General features: G+C 34.6%; 2 protein-coding genes across 4 annotated transcripts in view; one reads left to right on the forward strand and one right to left on the reverse strand.

Moving 5' to 3' along the window:
* LOC149793111 (uncharacterized) overlaps positions 1–9,198 on the forward strand; it is a 41,476-nt gene extending 32,278 nt beyond the window's left edge. For both annotated transcript variants that reach the window (XM_089967020.1, XM_089967021.1), the window contains exon 6: positions 2,483–9,198. In XM_089967020.1, the coding sequence (XP_089823146.1) occupies positions 2,483–2,654 (172 nt within the window). In that variant the 3' untranslated portion in view covers positions 2,655–9,198. The remainder of the gene's footprint in view (positions 1–2,482) is intronic.
* A 2,044-nt stretch (positions 9,199–11,242) lies between these two features.
* On the reverse strand, positions 11,243–19,422 carry LOC149793112 (uncharacterized). Of its 2 annotated transcripts, XM_089966292.1 has the most exons (6): positions 19,197–19,408; positions 18,207–18,347; positions 17,748–17,939; positions 17,044–17,106; positions 13,792–13,875; positions 11,246–11,839 (listed from the first exon to the last, which is right to left on the reverse strand). In XM_089966292.1, the coding sequence occupies exons 1-6, from the start codon at positions 19,246–19,248 to the stop codon at positions 11,685–11,687; spliced, it is 687 nt and encodes a 228-aa protein (XP_089822418.1). In that variant the 5' UTR covers positions 19,249–19,408; the 3' UTR covers positions 11,246–11,684. The 2 variants fall into 2 exon arrangements, with proteins under 2 accessions (XP_089822420.1, XP_089822418.1); XM_089966294.1 differs by lacking the exon at positions 18,207–18,347 and having other exon boundaries at positions 11,243–11,839; positions 19,197–19,422.
* Positions 19,423–19,917: the final 495 nt, after the last annotated feature.

Genomic DNA, 19,917 nt, shown 5'->3' on the forward strand with positions numbered 1-19,917 from the left:
TGGTAATGACTTAGAAGTAGAAAACAGTCCTCTCATCATACCGCTCCAGTAGCCTAGTGGTTAGAGCATCTGCCTCAGATGCAGGAGGTCATGGGTTCAATCCCCAGCCGAGTCATATCAAAGACTTACAAAAATGGTACTAACAGCTGCCTCACTTGGTGCTCAGCATTAAGAAGTTAGTATTAGGACTGTTTGGCTTGGTGTCAGGATAATGTGACTGGGTGGGACATTATGCTACATGTCTGCGGCATGATGCCCCACTGCTAGACATCACTATAAACTGTCACACTGCAGACATCATAGCGATATGACTGAATTTATTTTAAAGCTACGTTAAAAATCCAAATAACACACACGTGCAATTGCTGTATCTGCATAATTTGTAACAGCCAATGAAAATGGAGACTGCATGGGATATGCATTTAGGGACTGTTCTCAAAATATTTTTTTTGCATCATTGAAACATATATATATAGCCTGCATATGCCATGCCCAGATTTTGCAAAACATCTCAATTTGTGTACATATTCATCTATTCTAGTTGGAATCTTCTATCTGTTTTGACCTGCAAATATATGGACAATTGTTTATAAAACTAGGCAGTTAAAAAATATGTTGCAATTTTCAAATAACAGCTGTTAATTAAAGTTGAGTTCACACTCAAGTTTGAGCAGTATATGGATGCTGGGCCTGATCTGGTGAATTGCTCAAAATTTTGAAAGATGTGTTTTTAACCAATTACAGTCTTATTTTTTTTAGAAGTATTATTAAAGTAGTGATTACAAAAGCACTGAATGGCTGAATAGTTTATTTAAATTACTATAGTATTCATGGTGTTGCAACTCTAGGTCTTAAACTGTGTAATAGTAAGAAAGTGAAACCAATAAGTTAAGTAAAGTAAACAAGTTATTTATTTCTCTAAGTTACAGAGTGTAAATTTAAGGGTTCCTGTGCCCTTCTGATTTTTAAGGAGGTTCTGGAATCCAACTGGAATTTGAATTGAATGAAAATATCCTGGAGATCTCTTTGAAAGCTACTTTTTTAAATAAAATATCCTGGAATTTTTAATATTAAGAAAGCTAAATATGTTATTTTCCCACTGCAACTATGCCTTGCACAGTTTGGCAAAGCTCATCGTGTTTTGTCAGCAGCCATTGTTGAGTCCGTCAACTAAGAGATTTTTGTACACATGCCTTCAACTGCTGTATTGTCTTATCAGACTCTAAAAATGATTCCTGAAATTTGTGATTTTCTCTTTAAAACCTCCCAGAAAACAGAAATCATTTTGGGGCAGGAATGTATTGTGAATAAAATCCTATCACAAGACCAAAAGTCTAGAATGTTCTTTTAGAATTCCAGTAGTCTTGAATGTCCTGATGTACCATAATGCTGTAATCCAGAATGTCTGAATGATTTCTGTATGGTTAGTCAGTGGCACCTGTCAAATCACCATCATTACAGGACTACAGTTAGTATATAATTATGTAATATAACATGGACATTTACTTTGAAATGCAAAGGGAAGTAATTTAGTGTATAAACTAAGTCCTAAGAATCTTTGTCTTAATCTGAGAATCATCAATAACTGAACAAGGCAAGAAAACAACAGGCATGTTTCAGGTAGTTGGAATGTATGGTTACAGGTAGTTGCAATGTATGGAGGATTATTTAATTTATGGATACAATTTTATGATTGTTCATCAGGTTTTTTTTCTTCTGACCAATCCATAATAAATTTATAATCAGGTAATTTATTTACACAATACCCTGCCTGAATAAATATGTACATGTATTTTAGTCTATTTTAACCCATGTACTTGTAAAGAAGTGCTAGGATAGTATTACACAGTCAGTCACTCCACAACACCAACAAAAAGATCTTGATCTGGCATGGCATAATGTGCCAGCATATCAGCTAGTCCTACATTGTTTGTTCTGCTAATTACTCCTAACATACTGCATAGACCCAGATCTGTCGGCATATTATGTAATGTCAGATCTGGGTCTGTGCAGTTTGCAGTTGGACTCAACTTATAAGCAAGTAAATATGGTAATTGTAGCAAGTAGTGTACTTTGCAGTGAACCCAGCACTAAAAGCTCAATTTTGTATCAAAGCACATCTAATATTGCTGATTCTAAGATATAATAAGTAAAATGAAATTTCAAAAGGTCTTTTGATGCATTGATAATGAAATTAGTGTCTTTTAGCTTTTGCTTAAAATATGTTTTGCTCTTCTGGTGCAGATTCGGTTTATTGTTACATTTATCTTAGGGGTATTATTGCAAACAGAATTTCTTGTGAGTATTGAATATTACCCATCTCTGTTCTTTTGTACTTTTTTTCTACTACTCACTTTTAATGGCTGCATCATTATTATGGATACTTTTGATTTCTTTTTTTTTTTCTTTAGCATTATGGCTGCTAGAATATGTTTGTTAAGTTTTCATTGATAGTTTCTTTTATTTTTATTTTATTTTTCAGAGACAAAAATTGTCCTTATCATCATAACAATAGCTCACCTTCAAAAAGGAAGATGCTGTGGCCTCCATCAATGGACAACAGCATCACAGCCAAAAGGAGAACACCACCACTTGCTGAAACAGATGCTAGACCAGTCCAGAACTTTAATCAAAGGCTGCATACAGGCTGTTGATATTATTTGAAATGTGTTGTTTGGTTTATTTTAGTGCATTTAGTAATGTATTCATGTGATTACACTACTTTTCAAAATTTATGTTGTTGCTTTAATTCCCATCTTAAGAAAGCATCATGAATGTGATGGACACGTGTATTTTTAGTTGTAAATAGTTTGAAATGACCACAGCAAAGAAGTACATGTTTGTTCAACACCTTGATTTATTCTAGAATAATTTATTTATTTATTTATTTAATGTATTAAAAGATGATTTCACAGGCAGAAATCTTGATGACATTACTCAGGGGCACCATTGTCTATACACCCAAATGTATTAGCTGGAGTTGCTTCCCCTGTTCAGCATTGTATGTATGTATGTATGTATGTATGTATGTATGTATGTATGTATGTATGTATGTATGTATGATGATTTTGTTAGCTTATGCATGTAATTAATCAAACTTTCAAAATTATCAATATATGAATATGTATCTGAGATACATTTATGTCGTTTTAACTGGTGAAGTCTATGAAAATTATCTTCAACCGAATAATATCCCACATTCTTGAAACCCATTTGATTATCTTGGTTTTTGAAAATATTTAAAATTGGGAGATTTTGGATAGTAAAATTGGATCCATGCCATTACAGTTGGTTTCCCATGAAATCTGGTTATTATATGGATATTTGGAAAATTACTGACCAGTGTCTTACATAACATGCAATGATTAGTGAACAAATACAAATTTTAGGTTGACGATTACTTATGAAACCCATACAAATAGCAAATGATGCTTAAAATTTGGAATCGATGATTATATTGAAATATGTTTTATCTTCAGCTTGTATGAAAAGATTATAGTAATAATAATAATAATGAAAGCATAAATAGCTCATAGTCCTTGGAATGGATCTAAGTAATTGCTTCTCTCACTTGTACATTCTTTTAACTTAGAGGGATTTCAATTTTTCTATGCATATGGCACAGTGTTTCTTTCTCTTTTACTAAATGTAGTTTGTATCACTTAAAACAGTATCATACTTTATGGTATTACTCAAATTAGTAACGAAAGTATGGAATTGACATTTTCAAGTAGTCTGTTATGTCAGGGGAGACAACTGAAATTTTGGTAACATAGCAGCCAAAATAGTTGAATCCTATGAATATTGTTCCACTGATGCTTAGAGTTGAAGGTAAAAAAAATTCGAAAAATACATTTGAAAGGAATTGACAATAATTTCTCAAATAATATTTGAAATTTTAATATAAAATTCTTGAGTAATGTAATAAGAAAAATTATTTAAAAAATATAAACATTATTATGGGCTGTATGTTCATGATAGTACAAAGGATCAGAATAGCAGGAGTTGTATTCTTCAATCCAATTTTATATAAAATACAACCACTAACACTGTCCAAACCATCAGCATTCTAAGCATTTTGATTCTCCAGATTTCACTTTATGGTGTTCACAGGAACCATTAAGTGTACCACATTATGTCTAAGTCTTCCTGTACTGAAGTATATATTCAACCTTAAAAACTTGCTGAATTTTCATAACAGTGGCCTTATCTGTGAAAATTCCATAAAACTCCTTGATTTTCCCCAAAATTTCTGCATTCATCATAAAGAAAAAGAAACATTAAAACTGAAAAATAAGTATCATTGTTTAAATGTATCTTAGATATTTTCCTGAGACATTGAATAGATATGTACAAAAATTGGGTCAAAATTGGATGGATTAAATAACACATGACACGGGTAGTTACCACATGCTATAGTGGCATGTAGATTAGTTTGGGCTGTTTCATGTAAACATAAATGATGCCCAGGGAAGGCACTTTTTAAAATAAAATATGCCAGGGTATTCTGGTTACTATATAAAAATGATGTAAAATTATAAATTGCATCAATTGCTGACTACTCCACATTAAAAGTGTCTTCCCTTTGTCCCAAGTATATTTACTTGAACAGGCTTTAGGCATTTTCTTTTTCTGCTTTTGTATATAGTGCAGTGATAAATAAATGTCCATATACATAAGTACTCCTCAAAAGCTTTTGAAAGTCCTTGAAATCTTGAAGAGTCCTTGAAAAATAACTTTTTTAGACTATTCAAACCATGGGAGATTTTTTTAGTGAAACTTCATTGTTAGAATTATGTAAAAGTGACTTTATAGTGGGTTATAACCTGCTAATGAGCTAAAAAGTAAGTAAATTGAATTATATATTCTTTGTTTTCTTTGGCTCTCATTATTTGAATGAAATTGTCTCAACTATACAAGTTCAAACCAACTGCATAGACACAGCCAACCCTTACAATCTGACTTTAAGTCTTATGGAAATAACCCTATGAACATTCTGAATAATAGCAAATATTACAAAAATAAGATTATTACAGTGAAATCCAGATAATGGTTTGTCCATGTTTGATTCAAATCTGTGTTTAATGTGAGAATCAGTTGGGGTAGTGAAGGAAAAAGACACTTTAAACAGCACATATATTTTCATGCAAAACGTCTGCATGATCAGGCTGCTTATAGAATTGTTTAAAAATGGCATCCAGCAAACAATACATGTTCAAAATGAAATGGACAATAAATCACTTAAAAAGTCTAAATTGCAGAAAGATTTAAAAGGAATCTTCAGAATTATTGGGAGAAAAGCCAGAAGGGCAACAATTCTGTTAATTGGACATCTTATGTTGATTTGATTATGTCTTGTGGAAGGAGAGATGATTGCTGCTGCGATATGAAATTGAAAAAGAAAGTAAAGGATTACATCAAATTGACAGCAAGAGGCCATTGTGCTCTATAGGGTTTGGAACTGCAATTTATGAAACTGTACTGGAGGTAACTAAGATGTTGGTGTTCTTTACAGTCATTTTAGTTGAACATATTTACCATTGCTGCATCAGTCTCTGATTGCACTCCTGAACTTTTTAAATACATATTTTCCAACTTAACAATATCAATTGCATTATTTATTACATATTGCTGATAATTGGTCTGATTTAGAGAAAAATATTGACTGTCTTACTGAGATCTTGTTAGGGTTGGCAGTCCTGAGATCCAGACTTACCATCACATAGTTTGCCAGAAGATCAGGGTCTATGTTGTTTGCTGTCATTGACCGAAAGTGTTATATGAAACACTACATTATACTTAAATTTCTAGTTATCAACATTTCTAACAGTAATTCATTCTGTTGTGCATTGGTTTTGTGTAGATTGGGTAGAACAAATTGTTTTAGTAAAGATGGTACAGTAAAACCTGTTTTGAGAGACCACTGCTATGAGAGACCACCTGTTTTGGGAGACCAGAATCGCCATGCACAGATTTATTGATTATATAGTGTTATGGCCTGTTATGAGAGACCACATGTCTTGAGAGACCATTATTTGTTGGCAGAAGGGGTGGTCTTTCAAGACAGGTTCTACCGTAGTAATTGGGAGTTTGGTTTCTAAGTCATCTTGCTCTCATAAGTCCATAGTGAAAACTTCTTGTGGGTTTTATTGCCATTTTTCAGAACATGTTTGGCTATGCATGCCATCTGGTTTAACTGGTGGTGCAACACTCCAGTGAAAACCCCCCATTAGAACCAACAACCCATGGAAAGCTACTGGCAAGCTTTTTCACATACCCACATTGGTCAAGCCCAAGACTGAAACCCACATGGACAGAGGTGAGATAGCAGTGATCAGTGAAGGTGACCATTTTAAAACTCTCAGACAACAGGGGCAACAGGAAAACTTGTAATATTTGTCATTCTCATATGTTCTCAATAGTAAGGAAAGTTCTCAGTACATCCTCTCTTGTCCCTTAACATGAAGTTGCTATTCTTGCAACATTTTATGTTTTTTGTTTCATTTCTTTAGAAAGCTAATTGAAAATGTTGATCATTTCCCTTGTTCACATGTTTATAGTAGGTTAGTTTGTTTATATTGATTATTATTTATTTTTATAATTGATAATTGTTATTGATACAATATTAATATATTTTGGGAAATATATTCCTGCAGATTTTTGTGTGATAGTGAATGTATATAGGATTTGTAAGATTTTTGTAGTGAGCAGATTTTATTTATTACATTTTTTTTGTTTTACTAGCTTAATATAGTGGGTCTTTAAAAGGTCTGAATATAAGTGTACTATACAACAAAGTAATGTAATAACATACAGTACATCAGGACATCACATCAACATACTCCCCATGGATCCCAACAGACTACAGGACATCCCATCAACATACTCCCCATGGACTTGAACATCCCATCAACATACTCCCCATGGACTCCAACAGACTATCTCATTCCAATTATCCAGTTTTGAAATGTCATTTTCTGTTCCATTTTTGGAAAACTGCACTTCCAACCATGAATCTGTGATAATGGGATTCAGCCAAAAATAGCTTGGAGCTAAATCAGGTCTGTATTGTGCATGCTGAAATGTTTGTATGCTGAGTTCGTTCAGGAAGTCTGTCAGGACATCAGATTTATGTGCCAGTGAGCTGTCATAGAATAGATGGATTATGCCTTTCAGTACCAGATTAACCATTAAGCACACTAAGCATGTGCTAAGGCACCAGCCCAACAGGAGCACCAGAAAAAATTCAAATTAATTGTTGATGATAAAATTGAATGACTTATATACGACCATTTCAATCTGCATGTATGAATCTTTTGATTTGAAACGATGGCAAACACTGGTATTTTCCCACCGTTTTAGCTTTTAATATTGATTTTTTTGAGTTTCACATTTTGTAGGTAGGGGGAGGGTGCACAATATTGTCAGTGCTACTGCTTAGGGCCCTGTAAGGCCATAATCCATCACTGATACCTAAGCTATAGGTGTCAGAATGGGTGGTGACCCTACCTGAGTCAGGTACTGGTATCTTAAGCTATAGGTGTGAGAATGGGTAGTGACCCTTCCTGAGTCAGGTACTGGTACCTAAGCTATAGGTGTGAGAATGGGTGGTGACCCTACCTGAGTCAGGCACTGGTACCTAAGCTATAGGTGTGAGAATGGGTAGTGACCCTACCAGATACCTGGATGATCAGGTCTTTTGCATATAATGCGTATAAAACTCTCTTGACATATCAGATGTGTTGTACAGATTGTGGACGCTGCTTAACAGAATAGTAAATCCATCTTGCATCACCCCTGACAGTCTGATTCAAATATTCCTGGTCATTCTTTCAATACATTGGTGAGTAGGTATTTGGCAATATCAGCCCATATCTGTATTTGATCAGCTGTCATCAAATGTGGGACCCATATTTACAAACCTGTGTGTTTCACATATTCTTCAGTATATTAAAAGCATCTGATGAATTAATGCCCATGATAGTAGAAATATTTACTGCTGTATTGAGCATCTCTTTCAGTTGCCCCTTTCACAGTAACTCCTTACCTTTTACCAATTGCAATCTTCCAGAACTTTTGTAATCTTCCATGGATTTGTGACTATCTTTAAAACAATGAAACCATCTCAGAATTGTGATATTAAAGAACTGCATCCATAAATATTATCCAAGTTGACCTTGTTAATCAAGTTGGAGAATACACTAAGAGTGCCTGGACTTTATGCTCTTTGCTCAGTAGCTGAATTATCCTCTAATGATATTTTTATGTCACATTTGCCCTGCGCTACATTACACACAATTATCTGCAGCTCTCAGGCAAGCTGCATGCACAAGTGCAGATCATTTTGTAGAACATTATTTTGTCTAGTGATCAGTGTTCAGAGTACTGACAGATCATGTTTTGGAACATTATCTGTCTAGTGATCAGTGTTCATTTTATTGACAGATCATTTTATAGAACATTATTTTGTCTAGTGATCAGTGTTCATTTTATTGATGGGTCACTTAGAGAAAATTATTTTGTCTAGTGATCAGTGTTCAGTTATTGACAGATCATGTTATAGAACATTATTTTGTCTAGTGATCAGTGTTCAATTTATTGACATCACTTACAGAAAATTATTTTTTCTGGTGATCGGTATTTATTGACACTTTTTTTATAGAACATTATTTTCTCTTGTTATCAGTGTTAAATATTTTGTCAGGTTCAAAGGAATAAAAAAAAGTTGTAACAAAATATTCAGAACTTTTCAAAGACCCCTCATTCATTTAATTTAGGGTGTTTTATGAGATTATGGTTTTATAATGGTGGGTGATATTTTGAATTAATTGGTTATGTGATTGACTTTGTTGTTCTTCTCTTGAGGAAACTATTTCAGAATTATTTTGTTTGCTTCCTGGCAAAATTCAAATTTGTTTGTGTTTTTGTATGTCAAGCCATAAAGCACCATGGATACATTATAGAACAGTTATTGTTCTGACAAGACAAATTTGTCTTCTATTATTGATAAATACCATCTGCATGATCCTGTCTCTGAATCAAGACATCAGAGCACATTGTAGAGTTGTTCCATGTTGGAGCTCATTCATCACTTAGGTCACCATCACGTGTTTCAAAAAGTTGTGTTGTGTAATTTTTTCTTTATTGTCACTATTTTCTCAGAAACTTGCGGTTGATTAAACTAGGTTTGAATATTGACTTTGCTTGTTCAATCTGTTATGTGTACGTCAGATATAAAGCTAATACAGACTTAAGGTCTGGCTTCAGGCTTGATTCTTATCTCTTACTTTACTCAAAATTTCAAATAATGCAAAATGCACAAGTGTAAATATTTTTACTGAAAAGTTATTTACATTATGTTTTTAATAATGGCAATAGATTTTTCATGTTAATCATTTTTTAAATAGAGATTAATATCTTTAGGATGCAGGCTTAATTGCAGATTAGATGTTAAACTTGAGAATGATTCTGGTTGAATCTGTTCCAAAAGGATCCTTGTGGAATCCTGTTATAAAAGTAGTTCAGTTGACTCAAACTAAGCTTGCTTCTTACACAGCTGATTCTATTCAGTTATCATCACCATGTCAAATAGATTACACAGTCCTGTAAATCAAAACATATTTCTCTATCAGTACTTTAACTAGATTCTTCAACACATGAGTATTGAAGCTTTTGCTTGTTACCAATTTTTGGGAATTAAAAACAGAGCCAGAACCTAAAATTACATATGTCCACATAATAATCATTCCAAGCTTTGTTTTTTTATTTTTTTATTTTTATATTTTGTATTAATGGTTGATAGATTTGGCTGCCAAATAGTTCTTGATCCATGGAGAAGCATATACCAATGTTACTAAATTTTGCTCCTCAGTATATGGAGAAGAATTCATAGAGACAAAACAAAACGTACTTTGAGGGGTATAAAAACCGAGGAAGGACTAAGTTATTTTCGTTTTTGCGAGAAAACTTAAAAATATTGAATGTTTGGCACTTTAAGACAAGAAAATTCGTACCTTTCAATGGATCATCGTGATTATGAATAACAAGAGTGACAGGTTCATTTTGATATTGGTACCTTATACTGCAAGAGCTTTTCTTAAGTTAGAAAAAATACTGTTAGCAAATTGTATTTTATAAATTTATAATTACTTGGACAGATTCTATTCAAATTTTTGACATTTTTTAATACCACTTATGGGGAGGAAAGAAAGGTTAAAGTTAGGAACATATAGGTGATATTAAGCATTATACACATTCCATCAGAGAGTGTAAGAAGAAAATAAAACAGTAAAAATAATTTTAAGAAGATAGTGATATTATCGGTATAAGGAACAAGAATATTCACATGCCTCTTTATCTTCTGGCTTGAGTGGGAAACAAATCTCAGAAAAAAATGTATGCAATGCATATACATAATGTATGTGCTGTTCAGATATGCTGAGAATGTGGAGAACTGAATGAATAAAGAGTCATGATAGAAATGTAACCTTATTCATTATATGCATCTTGTTGCAGAACCGGTGGAGACAGAAATGTTTTGATAAGCAAACTGTAATCTATCTGACAAGGTGAGGAGTGGGCTTGTCTGTGGAAGCAGCTTGCACAGTTTGAGTCATTTGAACCACTTTTAAGATAGGAAATGAAATAAGGGAAAAAATGTCATTCTTGCATATGGAGACAACGTGCTCAGTTTGAGACATTTAGTCTAGCTTTGTGATAGCAATTAAAAGGAGGAAAAAATGCCGTTCTTGCGTATAGAGACAGTATGCTCAGTTTGAGACAGTTGAACTAGTTTTGTGATAGCAATTGAAATGAGAGAAGAAATGCACAGCTTGCCTGTGGAAGCAGCCAGCACAGTTTGATTCAGCTGAGCATCCTTTGTAAAGGGACTGAAATGAAACGCATGGCTTGACAGTGGAATCAGCATGCTCATTTTTAGTCTTCAGAACTTCCTTTGTAATGGGACTGAAATGAAATGCATGGCTTGACAGTGGAATCAGCATGCTCATTTTTAGTCATCAGAACTTCCTTTGTAATGGGACTGAAATGAAATGCATGGCTTGACAGTGGAATCAGCATGCTCATTTTTAGTCATCAGAACTTCCTTTGTAATGGGACTGAAATGAAATGCATGGCTTGACAGTGGAATCAGCATGCTCATTTTTAGCAATCAGAACTTCCTTTGTAATGGGACTGAAATGAAATGCTTGGCTTGACAGTGGAATTAGCATGCTCATTTTTAGCAATCAGAACTTCCTTTGTAATGGGACTGAAATGAAATGCATGGCTTGACAGTGGAATCAGCATGCTCATTTTTAGTCATCAGAACTTCCTTTGTAATGGGACTGTAGTGAGAGAAGAAGTGCAGGGCATGGCTGTGAAAGCAGCTTGCACAGTTTGAGTCATTGGAACTACCTTTGTGAAAGAACAGGAATACAGAAAGAATGCATAACTCAATTTTGAACATGAAACACTTCTTAAAGCAGCCAAATTTATTGATGATAATTAAGGTCAAGCATACATTGTGAACATAATCTCTTCATACTACTCAGCTTTTCTATGCAGAGTTGAAATTGATACTTTAAGCAATATATATATATATATATATATATATATATATATATATATATATATATATATATATATATGTATGAAGAGATTTTAGATGTTCATTTTTGTGAGCTCTAAACATGATCAGGACATTTACAGGCTGGACAGCCATCTGACATAATAACGACGCCAACGTTACACGGTGACACACAGCGGATGGGCATGCAGGTTACTGGGGAAGCAGTAGTTGTTGTAATGGCAGTGGGCTGCACATGTACCTGCTGTAGGACTGAAAAGAAAGAGTGAATTGATATTTCAAAAATGTGAAATATTCATTACATTATACATGTATATAGATCACCAACTCTGCTCATGTGTAACTTAAACCTTCACGTATTGTAAGTAACAATTGACTGCTTACCATTGCTATTGCTAGGTGTATTTCATTTGGTAGGTAGATGATACTTTCTGGCTAGTATAGTGTAAATCTGAATAAGTTATTGTTACCATATTGAGAATTGCCAATAACACCAGTCCGATTTTGTTTGTTTATTTGTTGTTGTAAAATTTGATTTTGAATATTTAAGCAAACCAGTTGAATAGATGTAGAAATCAGTGTAGAATTAAGTTTCTAATATGTACAAAGAGTTTAGTTCTTTGTGTAGTAGGTAGGTTCAGAATTGTATAAATATTTTTAAGCAAACATTTTTAAAGGTTGGTGGGTAAATGATGGCCGATCTATCCTTCAAAGACTGCTCTAGGGCTGTATTTGTTATTGCTCACTCGATGTGCAGATTTCTTGGCATGGTTGGTGAATGATGGCTGATCTATTCTTCACAGACTGCTCTATTAGGACTGTATTTGTTTTTACTCACTCCATATGCAGATTTCTCGGCATGGTTGGTAAATGAAGGCTGATCTATCCTTCACAGACTGCTCTATTAAGACTGATTTTGTTATTACTCACTCGATGTGCATATTTCTCAGCATGGTTGGTAAATGATGGCCGATCTACCCTTCACAGACTGCTCTATTAAGGCTGTATTTGTTATTACTCACTCGGTGTACAGATTTCTCGGCATGGTTGGTAAATGATGGCCAATCTATCCTTCACAGGCTGCTCTATTAAGGCTATATTTGTTATTACTCACTCGGTGTACAGATTTCTCGGCATGGTTGGTAAATGATGGCCAATCTATCCTTCACAGGCTGCTCTATTAAGGCTGTATTTGTTATTACTTACTCGGTGTACAGATTTCTTGGCATGGTTGGTGGCCTGATCGATCCTTCACAGACTGCTCCATTAGAGCTATACTTGTTATTACACACTCATGTAGATTTCTCTTCTTGGTGGAAAAAGTTGGGTAAAATGTATATTTTTGCAAATTTATGTTGACATCATTTTCCTCTTCAGTTGATCAAAATATAATGTGTTAAAGTTTTCTTTTTTTCAAAACAAACATTGCTTCTGAATATTGGGCTTTTGGAATCTATGCATCTGCCCTTTAGTAATGAGTTTGAGAGACAAAAATGGTTAAGGCCCTGCATTCAGCCTTTTTGCCTTTTACATTTGTCCATCCACCCATCTGTCAGTATTTCTTGTAACCAGTAAAGCTATGCAAGGCTTAGACATAAGTGGTGCTTGACGGTTAACTTTGCATTTTCACATGGAATTTTGATTGTAGCTTTGCATGGCCTGTAAAGATTTCCAGTTTTTGACAGAGTTATTGAACATTACATATCAGCATTACATTGCTACGGCAGGGCCTTGTACCCAGCATACTTATCGTTCAACTTAATTCTGATGCATTTTGTTGTGTACCTTGTATCGAAGGCCTGAAATGTTCCCCCCGTTGCTCATCCTTCTAGCTTTTGGTTTCCACAGCATAACATTACTAAACTGTGTTTGATTTCAGATAAACTTTCCATTCAGTTGTATGTTGATGAGATCTGCAGCAAGGTTCATCGCTAACGTTCCACAGTATTAGTCGGAAGAGTTATGGCCCCTGATTACCCTTTCTCCTAACGTTGCTTTCTGCAGCATACTTTTGCTAAAGAGCATTGCGTTTCAGCCACAGTTATTATACACCTTTATATTGAGGAGACCTTGAATGAGATCGATTTTGTAACGTACATATTGCTACTAGCTCTAGTTTTTTCATCAATTTTATTTGGCAAATTACCAATACATTTCATGAAGGCCAAACGGAGATCCTGTAAAGAAAAGGGCAAATTACTTACTTGTGCAAACGAGACATCCATTTTCGAACTTTATGTAGTTTTGTGGACAATTTGGCGGGAATTGTGGGCATCCAGTAGAAGGAGCTGAAATGAGATCAATCATCTCTGCGAATGAATAGTGCTTTTTATAAGGATTTTAAATTAGTAGAGGCAATCCATTCTGTAGGCTTTTGTGGAAAATTAGTAGTATGGTGAGTAAGATGGGGTACTGTAGAAAATCAGTTGAGCTGAAACTCGGTGTATATATTAATATTACGCTGATAGGTAAATGTAACTACGAAAAAAAGTTTTTTTATCACGTACGTACATAGTGTGTGCTAATTGTCAGATACAGACAATAATTGCACTTACGTGATCGTAATACGTATATATGATAATTTTCCAGTACCTTCTTGACTGTTTTTGTTTATGACTAAATGTCAGATCCTTTATTAACGAAACTCCTCGTGTTGAGACCATATGCTAACTCTGTATAGTTTTGATTATTGATTACATCAATTTTGTTAAATTTCATAAAATTCTTTTCTCCTCCCCCCACCCATAAACCTCTTCCACAACTCAACGCCATTCTCAAACAAGACGACTCTAAACCATTAATTTTGTAAGTCATTTTTTCCTCACCGCAAAAACTACAAGGCATGGCCCAGCATTCACGAGATCTAGTAAACCTCAAATAACTATTATTCATGTCATTCTTCACTAAGAAATAACAGGATTAAAAAAAAAAAAATTTGATTCTTTCAAGCAATATAGTTGGAATGATAGGAGTTATGGACAACGAAATGACAAAAGAAATTTACGCATAATGTACACCGCGGTTATTCTCCCATGAGCTACAGCCGGTTTTTTTTTTTTTTCGAACTAAAATTTAAAATCGTGATAACTGCCTTGAAAATACTTAAACATATATACATTTAGTTGAAAAGCGTAGAAAGGCTATATTTTACATACATCCACATCTTTTAGAATATGCTGATGTATATGATGGCAGTTTGACTGAAAACTCTTTAATTCGAACAAAAAATGTTCAGTTATTAGCAGCAAAATTTGTGACTCGATTTACTAGAAGTGTTTCGTGTTGTAAGATTTTTCAAGAAACTGGTTATTCTTCCTTAAAATACAGACGAACATTTCGTAAACTATGTTACTTTCACAAATTTATATACGGTGCCTCTCCTTATCTTGCTGACCTTCTACCACCACTGGTTTGTCAGACAAACTGGTGTAATCTTAGAGATAGGACTACTGTTAATCGAGTTGATGCCAGACACGAAACAAGTAAAACCTCATCCCTATAGTATTCTGGTCATGTTTGGATTTGACTCCCAGATGCAATAAAAGGTGAACTAATTAATCTATCTTATGAGGTAAACAGCAGCTAAGACAACACAGGTGCCTGGCCATTGTTTAGCTGCTAACAGGAAATTATCTGTTTTGCATACCAGAGTGAGAAATAACGTGTGATTTTCATAATGACATAAGACCGCTCCAGTGGTCTAAGTGGTTAGAGCGCCCACCTTGGACGCGGGAGGTATCGGGTTCGAACTCCGGCCGAATATTACCAAAGATTTATAAAGATGGTACTTGCAGTAGCCTCGCTTGGTGCTCAGAATTAAGAGGTTAGTGTCAGGACTGGTCGGTCTGGTGTCTGGATAATGTGACTGGGTGGGACATGATGCTACATGTATGCTGCATGATGCCCCAGTGCTTGACATCACAGTAAATTGCCACATTGCAGACATCGTAGCGATATGAATAAAAATTGTTAAAGCTACATTCAAAATCCAAATCACAGACACACAATCAATCATATTACGTTCACTTGAGAGATATTCCATTGAGTGTTTGTGGTGGTGATAGAGAAAATTAATATAATTACATATTTACCTGCAAATACTATATTGAACAACGTAGGAATATGGTTCAAAATCTAAATCATCTCTTTATACCAGCGATTACGATGATATTTTTTTTATATACGGATTAAATCTGTTTTACCGGGAATGTTAATATTCGCTTATCCGATTTGTGCTAAGCGTATACTATGGCCACGAATCTCTATGTGATTAAGGAACATTCAAAATCCGATTTGTGCTAAGCATATACTATGGCCACGAATCTCTATGTGATTAAGGAACATTCAAAATCCGATCTGTGCTAAGCATATACTATGGCCACGAATCTCTATGTGATTAAGGAACATTCAAAATCCGATTTGTGCTAAGCATATACTATGGCCACGAATCTCTATGTGATTAAAGAACATTCAAAATCCGATTTGTGCTAAGCATATACTATGGCCACGAATCTCTTTGTGATTAAGGAACATTCAAAATCCGATTTGTGCTAAGCATATACTATGGCCACGAATCTCTATGTGATTAAGGAACATTCAAAATCCGATCTGTGCTAAGCATATACTATGGCCACGAATCTCTATGTGATTAAGGAACATTCAAAATCCGATTTGTGCTAAGCATATACTATGGCCACGAATCTCTATGTGATTAAAGAACATTCAAAATCCGATTTGTGCTAAGCATATACTATGGCCACGAATCTCTTTGTGATTAAGGAACATTCAAAATCCGATTTGTGCTAAGCATATACTATGGCCACGAATCTCTATGTGATTAAGGAACATTCAAAATCCGATTTGTGCTAAGCATATACTATGGCCACGAATCTATGTGATTAAGGAACATTCAAAATCTGATTTCTCGGCTCGATTAATTACTGCCGATTTGATAAAGAAAGAGATTATGTTCTTAGCTATTATCTATTGCATTCATTTTTGATGTACGTATTCTTGTCCAATTTATGTTACGATCATTAATTTATTCTCTCTCTCTCTCTCTCTCTCTCTCTCATATGTGCATATTTTCTTTGAAACATGTATGTTTACATGTAACTGTATCAAATAATAATAATTTAGTGCCGCTATCCATGTACATTTCTTATCGGTTGTAGGGAAAGGGCTTAATCGAAGTTGTGAGAACTTGTAGCCCGACCCTATTTGTTAAACAGGGCAATATCATAAGTTTAAACAAGCTTGACAGCACTTTCCAGGATCCCGAGACTGTTGTTTGTAGTGGAGGATTGGGCATAAAATTCGGGGAGAGATTTATAATCTGGACTTTTTGTTATTTTTTATTCTTGCTAACCTAGGCTCTGTGAGATGTTAGATAATACATTTATAAAATTGCCAATCAAATTTCTCAAGCCGACAATGAAGTGTACGTTAAACGTTACCTTGGGTAGTCTTAGTTTCCACATGATAGCCGCTGGACGGTGCGCTAGTTGGTAGATTTGAACCTGTATGGTAAGATAACATCATTGTTAACGTAATAATGATTTTGAACATAAGCAAACACTTTTTTAAAATCTGATACATAAAGTAACAATTTGATCAGTGTCATTCAAACCGGTGAGATTTCTAGACATGTATGCGAAGGATTAGAGTCTGAATGACATGATACGTGCCTTTTTTGTGAAATTATGCTGATTTTAGCCACCGTTTCTTGTGATTTTTAAAATCCACCTTAGCTAACTTTAGAATTCACCCTTTGTCAGTTTAACGTATGATCAGTTTCATTTTCAGCTTGTCTACTTCATAGTAGAAGCTGCCTGCAGAAGTGTATTGGTTATATTGGGTTACCAATTTATTGACATTTTTCCTTTTCTTGTGACAAAAAGGAGTCTTGCTTGTACAGTATTGGTTTGTTCCTTTTGTGGTTTTGCCCGAAGCATAAATGTAGCCAACGTGTCTTTAGTTTTTTTTATAAAGATTTGATACAGTAGATTGGTCAACAGTAAATATGATCTAAATTTCAATTAACTGGAGTTTAGAGCAAGTCCAGCATCAAACTCTGTTAATGGAACCTTGGACTTAAGTTCATTAATCGCTTTAAAGTTGAATTTCGATGATGAATTTGAATTTTAAAATTACATGTTACCGGCGGTATGAGCACAGTCTTTCCTGCAGATCGTACAGCCTGTTTGTTGTTCCAGGTTTATGCACTCAGTGGGGCAGGTTATCATAACATCCATGTCGCATGTCCAGGGCTGAGACCCAGAACCAGATATATGACCTGTACCGGAACCTTGACCGCCTGATGGTTGTGTGTGGACCTGGTGGGAAGCCGACTCTTGTCAAAGAAAAGAGGCGGGAAATGGAGATTATTGGTCATGGATTAGTGACAGTTCTAGCAATGGTTTCAATTACATTGTCGCAATTTTAATGGAATAATCTGATTTCATTTACTGTTTTTAAATTCATTGTGTCACATTTCTGGAATTTTAGTACTTCATAAAATGTGGAGATTATCATCGTCTTTAATAACTTTCTTTCGTTTTCACTACTGACGATGTTGAATGATTTCTTGATCGTAATTTCGATACATAGATTGACTCACGACAGCCACTCTTGCAGAAGGGACATCCGGACTGGGGATCCACCACAATGCAGTTTGTAGGGCACGTGGTAATTATCAAGGAATCACAAGAAAAATCGCCGCCCAGGACTAATCCGGAAACTGGTAGGACTACTCTGGAAACTGGTTATATATATATATATATATATATATATATATATATATATATATATATATATATATATATATATATATATATATATATATATATATATATGACGCATTCGGAGTAATTCATTTCTTTCTCTAAGATTTGCAGGAACACACACCAGAACACACGCGCTCTAAAGGGCTTGGAAATCTAGTTCATCATTTCCTTTGTTAAGAAAGGTTGTAATATAAATATAAAAGTAATGAACAGTACCCCAAAATAAACTTTTAGGCAATTAGTGTACTTAATCTAGTAAATTGTTAGGATATTGGAAACATCCAAGGACCAGATTTCATATTCTGAACCGCTCAAAATAACACACCATCAAGCTGATACGAATATATTCATATATATATCCTGATTAGAATTCTTTTCAAAATATTTGCAACGATTTTACTCTTTTGATTTATTGAATAAAATTTTAAGAAATAAAAAAATAAAAACAAAAGTCTACAAGTATGAGGATGGAGCTGTATTATTCAGTCGTGAAAACATGACCTTCATTGCGAAGAACCATGCTATATATTTTATTTCTTCACTTTAATATCCAAACCTATACTTATATGCACATTGTTATATGTGCATTGCAGTCATCATTGCCATTGGTTTAGTTGTATTTTAAAAGCTACATAGTAACAATAAAATTAAATTTAGTAACATTAACAGAGAAGAAGCTTAATGTGAAACAGATAAGATTAGACACAGAAACTGGGTCAAACAAATATTTAAGATTTAATTTGTCATTTGAAAACGTAGCAGTTTTAGAAGATACAATTTGAATTAAGCATGCTTAAATTCATAAACTCATAAACATAACTTACTTATGGAAACGTGTAGTATGAGTTGCAGATAGGAATGTCCCAAGAATGCCATTTTGCCTTGTTGTATTAGCTGACGTTGTGTCTTGGGCCACTTCACCGTGCATGACCTACACTCCCCAGACTGACTCGAAGATGTACCGTATATAATTTATACGTATATCGGAAGTACCCAACTGCGAAAAGGCTAGACAAAGATTTCCTTCGCATAATCTGACGGCAGATGTGGGTCTAGGCTGTTTCGTTGTTAGTGTGATTTCAAGCGAACAGCACGTTTCCTGGTATGCAGTCTTGGTCAACTCTAATCGCACGTAAGATACGGGTTATACACGGGTATATAGGGTTTATGTAAATGCCTTGCTATCTTTGTCTTCTTCCTGAAAGATAGGTGCAAGCCTCAGTATGATTACGTTCCTAAACATGGCAGACACTTGTCGTTCTACATTATGTAAAGAAGGACAGTCGATTTACTGATTCATTTGTGACTGGTCTGTACTGATCAGAGCTGTTTATATGACTAAGTATTTATTTAGCCATCCTTTTTATTGAACATTTACAATATAAAGAATGCATACCAATCTAAGCATTCATGCAATGTGTATGTACCACTTCACTCTGAATAATCCCGTCTTGTCCCCATCTCGTGTTGCAATAGCACGAAACAGTGGTCAATTTTTCTTTGGCTATTTTCACATGCTTTGAAGGCTTGAAACACGTTTTCTTT

This window comes from Sinohyriopsis cumingii, chromosome 8, assembly GCF_028554795.1.
Source record: "Sinohyriopsis cumingii isolate HCF-2022 chromosome 8, ASM2855479v2, whole genome shotgun sequence".
In the NCBI taxonomy this organism is placed as follows: Eukaryota; Metazoa; Mollusca; class Bivalvia; order Unionida; family Unionidae; genus Sinohyriopsis; species Sinohyriopsis cumingii.